The sequence below is a fragment of the Papilio machaon genome, chromosome 2, assembly GCF_912999745.1.
Source record: "Papilio machaon chromosome 2, ilPapMach1.1, whole genome shotgun sequence".
In the NCBI taxonomy this organism is placed as follows: domain Eukaryota; kingdom Metazoa; phylum Arthropoda; class Insecta; order Lepidoptera; family Papilionidae; genus Papilio; species Papilio machaon.
In genome coordinates, this window is record NC_059987.1 from 8640284 (window position 1) to 8654271 (window position 13988).

General features: G+C 36.9%; 1 protein-coding gene across 2 annotated transcripts in view; it reads left to right on the forward strand.

Moving 5' to 3' along the window:
* LOC106716899 (protein bunched, class 2/F/G isoform) overlaps positions 1 to 13988 on the forward strand; it is a 137408-nt gene continuing 123420 nt past the window's right edge. Inside the window, exon 1 of one of the 2 annotated variants that reach the window (XM_014510548.2) lies at positions 1 to 2981. In XM_014510548.2, the coding sequence (XP_014366034.2) occupies positions 256 to 2981 (2726 nt within the window). In that variant the 5' untranslated portion in view covers positions 1 to 255. The remainder of the gene's footprint in view (positions 2982 to 13988) is intronic. The other variant, XM_014510549.2, reaches the window with a different exon arrangement.

A 13988-nucleotide genomic window follows, 5' to 3' on the forward strand; every position in this document is an offset into this window, starting at 1 on the left:
CGGCAATATGTCAACCATAATGCATTGCGCATAAATGGCCGCCATGTTGCTGCCGTCTGAAAGATGTTCACATCTGTGTGTGTTTACTAATGGTTTTTAAGAACATTGAAAGTTAAATTACTGTGTTTGTGAAATTGTGAGTGTACAAGGGTTTCATAATAAATATGCTTTTGTGATTGAAACGTCTATCAAATGTCTCAGAGGCCAATAAACAGTGAAATTTTCTTTAGGTAGTCATTCGAGTCGGACGGCATAATGGCTGACAATCTGATTCAAAAGTCACATAAAACTAGTGAAAAAAACAAGTATAACAACGTTGTCCATCGTACGACAAGCGAATCTCTTCGTCTGAACGAGTCAGAGAAAGGAGTGAGTCATCCGACAAGTCTTCAATCCGGCCATAACCCGAGGAAAATATCTTCCTTTCAGATCACCAGTGTGACCGTTGGCTCTCGTGTGAGCACTGATGCGGGAGAAGACTCCGCAGATGATCTAGATGAATCTCACACCGATGACATCTCAAGGGTGACCGACATCGAGAATGAAACGCCAAGTTATTCTGAAGATACGTTCTCGAAAGACGATGTGTTTTACAACGCGTCCAGTGCTTCCCTAGGTTGTGCGCCTGTCATACCGACTAGCTCGCAGTACGGTCTCGCTATTGTGGGCCAGGATAACAACACTAATCAAATCGGAGGTGCAGTGCCAAATAGTAATAACACGGAAGTGAATGACATGCACGTAAGTGTTACTAACGCCGGAGCAGGGAGTATTATCAATCTAATTGGTAATGCGAAACCACAAGAAGGGATGAAAGAAATACAGGAACATGTTAGAAATGAACGGTTCAAAGTTGTGAAAATAGAAAGCACGGAGCCATTTAGAAGAGGAAGATGGATGTGTATGGATTATTTGGATCATACAAGTACACAACAAAATGCACCAATCACATTAAACAACAACTTAGATGTAAATGATACTAACTCATTGCAAGCTCCGGACAGTGGGGTTGTTATTAATGATAGTCACCATGATGAAATGTGCAACGATCTGACAAGCAAAGGGCCTAAAGATCACCAAGTAAGTGGACCAGCAATACAGCAGATTGATCAAAGTGTGCAGAAACAGTTTCCTATTGCTTCTCCTGGCCAATCACTTACTCAGCCCATCAACATGCAACAGCAAATGCCTGTCAACCAATCTGTGTCTGTCCAGTCCCCACCTTTGGAAATGCCTCAACAAATGCCTACACAGAACATGACTAACCAACAAGTTGCGCAACAGCACCCTCAAAGTATGGCACATATAACAATGCAAGGTGCCCAACAAAGTCATCAACCTGCCTCGCAGCAACAAGTGCAACAAATACCTCAAAGCTTTCCTCAGCATCAATTGCAACAAGTTATTGCTCAGTCACAGGGTATACCTATTCAACAAATACCTATGCACCAACAAATGCCACAACAGATGCAGCAGATACCGAACCAGCAAATGCAACAAATCAATCAACATATTCCCCAGGCCCAGATAACTAATATGCAACAAATACCCCAGATGCAAGGTATACCTAATCAGGGCCAGATGGCCCAAGTCACAGGCCAGCAGCCCCAGATGCAACAAATACAAATGCAGCCAATGCAAGGGCAACCAAATCCTCAACAATTACATCAGATGCAGCAAGCTCAGATGCCTAACATTGGAGCGGGTCATCATCTGCAAGGACAGCAGTCGATTGGTCCTCAACAGACCCAGTTGCAACACTTGCCTAGTCAGGCCCAAATTCAAGCTCTTCAAAATCAACAAATACCTAACCATATTCAACAAATGCAATTGCCCACACAGTTAAGTGCTCCGAATCAACAAATTCAACAGATGCAACCACAGATTCATCAACTCCCCACACAACCACAGCAGTCAGTGGTCAGCGGAATGCATCCCCAAATGCAACCACAAGCTATGACAGGTGTTCAGCCTCAGTATAATCAAGGAGTAAATCAGCAATCAAATGCACAGAATATGATAACGGCTAGTATGGCATCATCACAACAGCCGATGGTTCAAGCGCAACATACTGTCCCTCAATATCACACGCAACCGTCTCAAATGAGCCAGCAGGGACAGACTATGCCTCAGGAGGTGCTCTCAAGTATTGTTACATCACAACAAGGTGCCACCCTTCCGACAAACCTTCAGTCGATGGCTACCCAGCCACAAGGCTCCACTTTGCCTGCGAATCTCCAAAGTCTGGCCGGCCAGCAACAGCCATCCGCGGTGCACGCAATGGCACCCCAACAAGGTTCAGTACCCCAAGGAAACTTACAGATGATGGCGGCGCCACCACAGAATATCCAGATGACACTGGACGGGAATCAGCCGAGCATGCAGATACCCGCCTCAGATCCTATATTCATGCAGCCTGGCAACGTCGGCCAGCAGATGCCCGTGGGCCAGCACATGGGGCAGCAACAGAACATGCTGCAGCAGCAGGTGGGTGGGGGGCAGGCGCAGATGCAGTACGTGCCGGGCCAGGCTGTGCCGCAAGTGTCGATGGCGCACCAGAACATTCCGATGTCGATGCAGCAGCCGATGCCTGTGGGCATGGGCGGCGGCGTACACGCGGGCGTGGTGCAATCGCAGACCAGCATGGGGCTGGGCTACGGGGGTGTGGTGCCCGTCATGTCGCAGAGTAGCGTGGCGCCGGTGGAAGCCACCGTGTCGGGGACTAACTCGCCAGTGGTCTCGATGCCGGTCAGCTCGACCGGGTACGTGGCCAACAGTGCACAGGCCGGTCTCGACAGCCAGGGCTTCGGTAGCCCTGTGAGTGCGGTGTCTCATGCGGTCAGTAACGCGGTGATGAGCAATGTGAATGTGAATGCGTGTGAAAGTGGTGCTCCCGAGCCAGCGGCAGAGGGCCTGCAGCCCGCCGACTCTGGTGACGGCAAGGAGGAGACGCAGCCCGCCCCACCACCGGAAGATGAAAGGTCAGTTTTTCTCATTATTTTTTTATTTTTATGTGATATTTTGTGGATCAGTTTAATTATACTAGCTAAACATAATGTACATTTAATACATAACTATAGCGGAAGTATGTTTTCAAGCTGTGAGTTTAATCTATTTAATTTATTAGGAGCACCTACATATAAATGTCGGTTGAATCCTTATAGAGATGTGTTGGCCAGTTTGCTTAGCGACAGCATCAGGCAATGGACGGTGAATCTGTCCGCGAAAATAGCGCATCTGTAGACAATGGAGGTTGTTTTCGTCTCGTTAGGGCGCGCCTCGCACCAACGCAGCGGCTGGTATTCGGATTCCCTTTGATGCTGTTTATTTGCGCTTCGTCCCAGCGTTCGGAACCGTACGATAATTATCGTACACATACGATAATTTTGTGCCTACATACGATGTACGATAGCATATTATTATCGTACGCAGATTGTACGATAATTTCTATCATGATGCAAAATTTGAGAATTTATATTATTTCACTCATGCGTTGATAGTCTAAACCGCAGTAGCATGATTTTATTTTGTCCAATAAAATCTTGAGAAAATACCGGGAAATACAAGTTCTTTATTCCTATTGGTCCTTACGATCCGCTCTACTAAGTTTCACCACTGCCAATACTGTAACTTTATCCAGCGCCTGCTGTACACGCTTTCTTATTGGTTAGTATAGCATCTACCAATGCGAACAAGAGAATATAAGTTCGATATTTCGATATTTCGATTATGTTCACACTTCATATGTATCGTATATTTTGTGTAGAAATTTTTTTATTTCACCACCCATTCATATCCATTTCTTCTTTATAAATACAAAATTTTGACGTGTTTCATACCCAACTTGCATGAGAACAGTGAAATTTTGTCTAAGTGAATTTTAAGTTTGGCGCGTTTATTGAACTTAAAATGGAAAGGGAATCAGTTCAGGTCTGTACCACGTGTAAAACATTTGGGTTTCAGTGTTCTGTTGATTTGACAGCGGTGGTTTAAAAAAGATAAACTATAAAGTACTTGCATGCATATCAATATTACAATTTATATGATTAATTTACCTATAATAGACATTATCCTAAAAAATACGATAATTTCGATCCATGTACGATAATTTTTACGCCCCTGGTACGATAGTCAGTCCACTTCAGGTTGCTAACGCTGCTTCGTCCTGCGACGTAAATAGGCGTTTGACACAAGCAGTGCCCGGTGACTCACGCGCATCGCACTCCGAAACTCTCCGAAAGAGTTCGAATCGGCCGCGATCTCTTTGCTTGCTTTTTGTACTCAGAATAGATGTTCATAGACTTCAACTAGACTATTTTATTATCTGGTCGCAGTTGGCCCAATGTAGCTTACATGTGCAAGGGTTGGTAACAACATTTTCTTATATTAAACTTTAAATGTGACAATTCTGAACTTAATACCGAAAATTTTGAAGTTTAATATGTAAAATGTAGTTAGTACAGTGATTTTTCTATTTTTCGACGCGACATCACCATTCAACTTCAATTGGAATTGTGAAAAAACACTGATTTATTCTTAAACAAAACACCATTTATATTTTGACTAGCTTTTGCCTGCGACTCCGTCCGCGCGAAATTAAAATAAAACTTAATAAGTAGCCTATGTGCTCTTCCAGACTATGTTCTACATCTATACCAAATGTTATCAAGATCCGCTCAGCCGTTCCGGAGATACCTTTAAACAAACAACCATCCGTCCATCCATCCATCCATCTAAACTTTCGCAATTATAATATAAGTAAGATAATTAAGATTACATATTTTATTTCACTTTTCCTTCGTATGCAAAAGGGCAGGACGTTATTACTCTTCCATATATCTGTTGTAATTTTAATTGTTATATTTGACATGAATAAACCTTTGTAAGCAATGAGCAATGCATACTTGCAGATTTCGTTCATTAGCCATTATATTATAATCACGTATAGGCCGTCAGTAATCGAGTCACGATGTCCTAACGCGAAGGGCCCACGGCGCCAGCCAGCGCCGGCGTCGGTGGTAATCGAGTCGAGAACGGAAGGTCGCGAAACTTGAGCCCTCCATTCCCAACTGATCGCAGTATGCATCACACTGCACAACCGATATATGCACTTAGTAATGCCCGTGGTTTATAGTTTATCAACTAATCGTGTATACCTATTATCACAATACGCAGCGTCACTAGCAAAAGAATGCAGTGTTATTAAACGTGAGTAACTATACTTTTTAGTTATCAAAGAGTAGTGCAAATTGTCTTTTTAAGTAGATGGCAAAGATTACCGAATTTAAGATTCGGTATTGTAGGTATGTATAGGTAATGTCTAATTATTTGCTTCTTTTGTGGTTGTCGTTAATTATTAGTTCTGTTACATAGCATACTATACATACAGTTAGACAAACATATTTTCACGTTTAAGTAGCGATTAAAGAATCTACTTTCAGATACTCAGGCAAATGTACAAGTATAAAAAGAGGAGCTTTTTTATTCGACTGAATTTTGTAATACGATAGGCTTCAGATAGATTGAACTGAAAAAAAGGCTGAATTATATTAACCTTCATGGGTATGCAAATTAAATCCTTGCCTAAGTAGCTGTAGTTTATGACTGGTATTTAAGATTTTCTCATTGTCATCATTTTACCCTCCGTACCTTGATGTTGAGCTACAGAATTCTTGAGTAATAGTTTTCAATGATCTATTGTTTCCTGATGGTTTAACATTTATACTATAACTAATTGTGACATAATGAATGCTATCAATAACGGATCGATTTAATTACAATATACTTTATAATTCATTTCGTTTAATTTGTTATTGGTAAGGTTTTTTGGCGAAAGTTCCAAGAATTGTCTTCGGCTCAACATTAACAAACAATGCATCCTATTAGCGTACTTGTGAAAGTGTGCACAATACCCTTTACTTTTATTATAATTTTGCGTTAATTATCAATAATTAAAATTTAACCCTATTTTTTACTGGGTTCTGTTTTGTTTTTACAAAAAAAAATAAGTTGTGTATGTTATTATTTATAAAGTTTATAAAAAAATCGCTTCCCTGCATCGATAATATTTTTTTATCTTAAAATAGTTATCTGCTTTGATATTAAGAAACTTTTTATAAAAGACATACAAAATCTTCCATCTCAATAGCTTTCTAAGTTCGCTATCTTCTTTACCTCGCAACCTATGCGCAGTAATATTTTAAAGGAAATTTACTCCGATTGAAAGTCCTCCAACTACTCTCTCTTATATTCAGTTAAGGAAATATTTCAAATGTTTGCGAAAAAGTACTAACAATTATTAAATGTAATAAACAACACTACTTAACGTTGCATGTAAATTACATTAATTTCAATAAAGAATACATTGTTCCGTTGCACCTCTAGCAATTTGTTCCAATTCAAAGCGTCTAATTATCTAATTAGTCAATATTAATTAATCGATGCATCGTGTTCTAATTAAAGCACCTCATGTGTCCAACATAACATTAGTATGAAAGCTAACTATTAGCGCATTTTGTGAATTTGTACATATTCATCAACGCACTCGATAGAAACTGTGTCCGTGATGGTATGTAGCTAATGCAATATTTGTTTGGAATTTTTTTTATACTTAAATTGGTAGTTTAAAAAATAGTTGTCACCGACACCGAGAAAAAAAGTATAAGCCTATATGGTCTTCCAGATTATGTTCTACATCTACGCTAAATTTCAGCGAGATCTATTCAGCCGTTCTGAAGATACGTATTAACTTTCATCCAACCTTTCGCATTTATATTAGTAAGTTTCTTACTTCACAATACAAATGTTGAACATGGTTATATAATAAATATGTTTTATATTAAACTACTTCGTAAAAACGGATGTACAGATTTTAGAGATTGATCGGTCCGAAATGGTGTAGACTAATATTTTGTAATTTTTTCTTATGTATTTTTTAAGGTGTTGAATGTTAACGAATTGTATATAATTAAATGTCAACAAATTATAATAATTTAATTTTATCTAAATAGTCCAGATTCAAATGTGGAGAATTATCGCGTTGAAAGTTTTGTTATTAGACTAGTTCGCGTGCATAATCTTGTACGACTAGGTTGTAATATCATCGACTGGATTTAAGTGTTTAATTACTTTATCTTACTTCTTACTAATATTATAAATGCGAATGCTTAGATGGATGGATGTTTGTTTGTTTGAAGGTATCTCCGGAACGGCTCAACGAATATTGATGAAATTTGGCACAGATGTAGAACATAGTCTAGAAGGACACAACTACTTATTACGTTTTTTTAATGCCATGCGGACAGACGCTTTCGATAGCTAGTTTATGAATAAACATAAAAGTATTATTTCAAATATTATCATAATAAAGTTCTGCTGTTTCACTGTGTAATAGATTCGTTATATTAAGTGATTTGAGTTATACCCGAGTTTTTCCAAATTTTGTATTAGTTTATTACATGAATTGCATGAAAGTTGATATTATTATGAAGGAAGGTAGCCTTATATTAACAAAAATAATATGAAAGTGAACGTTATGATATTGAATATGCAGCAAGTTTGTTGTCAAACAAATGAGTACGGTCTGACGGTGCGTGACACACGGTGGTGGGCAAGGACGACGTAGACTTAAAAAAGTATACAGTTACCAAAAATACAGTGTTTATTAGGACAATAATTTATGTATAACTTATGTCGGTGATGATACAATTATGTTGTAAATATGACGAACAATATTCAGGGTTATCCTAGTAAAATTTTCGAAAATGTAATTATTGTTAAAATGGGTCTTGAGAAAATTAAATTGAAATTACCGTATCTATTATTCTGCTGTTATCTATTGATATTGATAGGGTAAAAAAATATATATTTACCTTGTTCATATTACGTGGAATAAATTACATGTGACATATCCCATATAATTTTATGGACACCAATATTTGACTGCAAGTATTTTTGTCCTTGCATTGAGGAACTTGTTTCATAGATCGTGTTATGATCAACATTGTAACCGTACTATTGACACTAACTTTGCGACGCAATAGTAGACGGAGATTTTTTTGATTGAAGGATTTTTTTATAATTATTATCGTATAATACAAGGACATCGAATGTTTTAATATAAATGCGGAACTATAAATGCGTAGTTGTTTAAAAATATTCAAACAACGTAATTAATTTAAAATGTAAACGTGATTGCATACATTCTGTCAGAATTCATTGTTAAGTTTGATTTAAATGTTTAAGTTTACTACATATTTCTATAGGGCGGTAGGCATTTATTTCTATTCGTTCGATGCCTTATCCATCAGTAATTAAATTGGTCATAAAAACTGCCATGCTTATTGCCTTACATCATTTTGTTAATGATCCTCGTGTCGATTACGAACGAGTAATAAAAATGTTTTAGACTGACTCATAGGTGAGCATTGAACTCACCTGTGATTCTTGAGTTCTGACAAAATTTGGAAGTAACTTTGTAATTTATTATATAATAAAATGTAAACTAGTTTAATTATTTAAATTATTACAAGTATAACTTCTATTAAATTTTCTATTTTATTAAATATACGCAGAGCAAGAGTTCGTTAAAAGGTCGAGAACCATGCTTCATCATTTTGCCTAAACTTTTGTTGCAATTAAAAGATTAATTAGTTAAAAAGAACAAACAGCAAGTCTTTGTTATTATGGAATATTCTGGAAAGAGAGTATAAACGAGAATTTTCGGAGTATTTTGTTTAATAACGCCACGGTTCGCGAATTCGTGCTAATAATGATCTCGTTAATAGGCCGATGAGCCGAGGATCTCGGCGCGCATACCGAGCGTGCTTCCACGCCACTAATTAGATTGCGACCTTCGCTTCCAACTGACTGTACCTCGTACATACGCACCTTACATACATTTATATATGCTTTGACATTTGGCGCAAACAATCGCTTTTAAAATTGAATTCAGTGTAAACAAACTGTTTACAAATGAAGTGTGTGGTCGAGTGACGTCGTGTCTCGTCTCCGCAAGTCTTTTAATATTCAAATTAAACGCGTCAACCTTTTATAGCCAAGCAAAAATCTAACGAACAAAAGTAAACATGGAATATGTATCCAATAAATCGATATCACGGTTCGTTAACTGATAATGCTAACAAATTATCAACCACTATCCTTATTACGAATCATTTGGTATGGAACAATCTCATTGTTTTCTAGCTAATGATTTCAGTTTGGAAAAAGATGCCTTTCTATTTTACACATTTGCATTTACTTAATTTACTTGATCTAGTAATCTTTACATCTAATACATATATAGGTATACATATTAATTAAATTGCAGTGTCTTTCAGTATGTAATATCTAAAAAATAAGTCATATTTCGTACACAATGCGTTGCAATTTTTTTCAAGTTTTGTCTGTCTGTTTACCTATTCTCAAGGCTGCATTTGTTCCGTTTAATATCCAGAACGGCTGGGTCGATTTTGACTGGACTTTGACGAGGAGCTAACTTATCTATGCAGTCATATTGTAGATGCTGTTTCTTACGCATTAGGGGAGCATTTTAAAACACACCCGAATTCAGGCTTTATAACTTAATCTTGCTAATATTATAAATGCGAATGTTTAGATTGATGGATGGATGGATAGATGATTTTTTAAAGGTATCTCTAGAATGGCTCAACGGATCGTGATGAAATTTGGCACCGTTTGTAGAACATAGTCTGGAGGAACACATAGGCTACTTGTAAAGTTTTTTTTAATACTAGTATTATTATACTAGCTGTCGCCTGCGACTGTAATACATTTGTCAGACTATAATATAGGTATATTTGTAATTTTTGTAGAGTTCAAATGTTACAGAAGATAGTATTCGCAACCGACCGGAACATTCTATTAAAACAATGTCTATAATTAACTCTCTCGACAGTTTATATGAGGATAAACACTTTGGTACGCGTTATCTGTTATACCGAGAATAAGCCTTGCGATTCATTAATTAAATAACTGTATGTAATTAGAGTACAAAGGGGACTATTGGTTGCAGGGCGCTGCATCGCGCGTTGACCTCTGTACTCGCCGTGCGTCTAATAATACACACCCCGTTATCATTCTTTGTCCTGTTGTTAGTACTTAGTAATAGGGTGCTATTTATACAATTATCTGTATAATATGAACTACCATAATGTTATGACTATAATTAGTCTTTTAACAAAGCTTTCCTTTCAAGTAAGAATAACAAGGATGCCGAAGTACTTACAATTCTAACTATTAAACCGAACGATATAGGCGTATAAAATTAACTTAAGATCAATGTAATATTATATCATTGAATTAAGGCAACGATTATTTCATTTTTTTTAGAAATGCGGGTAAAATGGTCTTCAGCTTGTAATTTTCAAATACTCAAATTTTTGCTTAAATATTATTATGTTTATTGGGCTACGCTATTAACGATTCTCGTTTGTCAATATTTGAACTACTGACAAATATTCTGTTTGAGAATTTGGCAAACAGTTGTTGAAATTGAATGAATATTAAAACTTTCATCTCATGGTGTATATTTGCACAAAAACATTGCGTCACAAACTTTGTTTTACTACTTGCTATTCGTTGAATTTGAACTAAATGACCTTTTAAAACATTATAACTTTGGTATATTTTGATTTTAGACATTCTTAATAAGGCAACTATGTAGTTGAATAGGAAATTGGCACATTTGCTCGTGCATTCGGACTCTAGACGAAAGCTGCTCATCTTCATTTAGTCTCTATTTAATGCTTAATCTTTTTTGAAAAATGCAATCAAACAAACCGAGTTACAAGAATTTTAAATAAATCAATTTATACAACTCATGCCCGTAACTCAGGACGTATGGAGAGATTACGGATTCCTATTTGGCGCGCTCCTTGCACACATTTAGATTTACGTTGTAATATATGTACTATACAAAGAAATAGGAAGCGTAGGAGTGGCGATAAGTTAAAGGGAGCGTGATTACAGTAAAGTTGTTATCGGCGCAAGAGTTCCAACTAAACTAGGCGATCGTTGGTATGGCTCTTGATAAAGCACCAAGTTTGTTGACCCACAACATTGTGAGAGGATTTTTGCTAACGAGCGTTAAACTTATTTGCATTTCTTAATGAATGTTTTCACAGGACTTAGTTGAGTAATAATTATAGTTAACCACAGCGTATCGATGATTTGAAAATAAATAAAATCTTTATTATTTTTTGTTTATGAATGGTTTTTATTCTTATACTTATATGTTTTTATACTCATAATATAATTATCTAGTTAATATTAAATATATGTGCGAATATTATGTTTTTTTTACTTTCATATATTCGAAGGGCAACGTTTAAAGGAGAAAGCAAAAAATAATTAAACGAACGATCCGGAAGCGAGTCAACGTACTTTTTATGAATGCGGAATTCTTAATTTGCACGAAAATACATAATAACGCGATTCGATACGACTGCAAACTGCAAACGGCCGGCGAGAATATCACCGATTTTAATCTGTACATTGAGCTAAGTGTTTAAGTATTCGGTCGATCGTGCTGGCTGCCTTGCACGGATTTAGTTCAACTAGATCCGACTAGTTATGCACAGTACGCTGGGAAATATTTGTGTGTGATTTATAACTCTGGATAATTCTATACAAATGTCAGCATTAGAAGGTATCAACTTTTTATTTAAAGCATCAAGGCTTACAAGAAGATTTAAATGAGAACTTTAAAAATGCACACGTTGTTTTCCAGAGCGATGACATGAAATACCTTGCGGGGCTAATCGCACGCGCTGCATGCGATAGGTAAATCGAACGTCGGCTGTGACACGTTTCTAACAACCGAGAGTAAAGTGAGTGACGTCGAAGCCGTAGAAATTGCGTTGTTGTGTATTAGTGACGCACGCCAACCGTCGGCTGTAACATCCGATTACGAGCGGCCGGCGACGCATAGAATATGGCACGGATTCATCGCCGGCGCTTACCACACTGGCGTCCTGCCACACGCCACATTTGAATATTGCATGTAAATTGACAATTTCTTAAATTATATCATTGGTTTTTACTAACAAAGGCAGACACAATTATAAGAGGAAATACACTCTGGTGTGAACACACAACACGCAGAATGCGAAGAAAATTAGTACTTCTGTTAAAATACTCATAGTTTTATATCAATAATGCAACAAAAACTATAGAAAATAAATAGTTTAACGCAATTTCAAACGTTTATTTTGCAACACCGTTGTTACATTGTATCTGTATATGATTGATCCTAGTGATTAAATATTTGCATTGTGAAGTCCTGCTATGAAACTCTATTAACCCATTTGCCTCTTGCGCCGTCCCGGTTCTGTCGCGATCTAGTTCAAAGCGATACTACCAGATTCTGATATTGTGTCACAAACAATAGACGCGAGAAACGTAGTTCTATTAAAATTTTCAGCAGCTACAAGTCAAATTAATTAACTTTTTGATGAGCTGAATAGATAAAATTTTTAAGCTTCTCTAATATCTGTTATACAATTAGTTTTTGTCGTGGATAGACAAGAAAGCTTATTTTTGTCGTACTCTTAAAAAACAAACTGCATTCGATTATTTTGAGGTCATTAAACTTCAATTAAATTACATAAACAACTTTCAGACCTCTCCATGTGAATAAAAAAGGAACTGTTTACTTATATACTCTTGAATTGGCTGACTTGAAAAGTTAGTTTTGAAAAGGCCAACTGCATCGCATTTCATAACGCTAAGTGAGTTTTAAGGAATTGCATCCCCGAAGATATTTTACAAAGTTTTCGATTATCTCCCATTCTAACCAAAAACTTAGTTAATAAGTAAGGTTGCACTGGATGAGAACAATTGTGTTTATGTATATACATTTTTAATATAGGTGAGTTCTTCGTCTAGCAATATACAGCCAAAAAAAACTAGAATCGCAAATTTAAGTAAATAAAATATATCAAGTTAACCGCAATAAAATTAAGTTTCATGAAATTAATTAGCAATAATCAGATGCGATCGGTTGTAAATATCAAAAGTTCTTATAAGAAAGGACATCGTAATTTAAAAATAAATTTACTTTACCTGTTGACCCAGTGCGGCTTCTTTTTGCTTTCGCAGCCGTTCTTCAAGTTCATTGCTCTCGCTCCTCCCCACCACGGATCTCCCCGTTCACATCAGATCAGAACGTAAAAACTGACATGATATTAACTTGGTAAATAGAAAGTGCTCAGTTCAGCTATTGACGTCTATTTTTATTAGACGATCAAATTACCATCAACTGTTCCACGGCGTCGCAAAAAGTCTGTCGTAAGTGGAATCGGCAGACTATGAACGTGCTGACAGTTTTCAAGTATAAAATGTATAATAATTCATTCAGACTGATTGAGTGGTTCAGTTAGCTGGTCAAATACTCGTAGTATAAGAAAGTGTTCATGTTATCAAACAATAAAACAATCTCGTTTCATAAAGCAAGATAATAATGTGTTGCTGCACATTTAATATTTCCTTTCTAAAATGGGTCATCGAATTTTTGGCACAATCACTCTTTGTAATAATTATAAATTTAAGAAACTGTTGTCTATTATTTTCACTAAGCAAGCTACATCTATGATATCTAATATAGTCCTAAGTTGTGCGACGTAAATAGAAATGTACCTAAGAGAAAAAAATGACTTACATTATGACTAAGTGGCTATAGCTGAATCGTTCGCAGTGGCCACTGAGTCAACCTCATGGCGCACCTTATTATCTGCTCTGTTAGCGCTCGATCGGAGCAGATTTGCAATCAATGAAGATTTACATAAAACGAGACACCATCGGATGTCTCGTTGGCCGCGTGCATGCGAAATGCATCGCATTTGCATCCGACACGGTTATATTGCCTTTTTTGGTTGTTAATACAACGGGAGCCTCGTTGCACACTGCCGACCCACATTGTCATTGTGTAGCAAGATTTATAGCTTATTGTTTTACGTAAGGACTCGTCA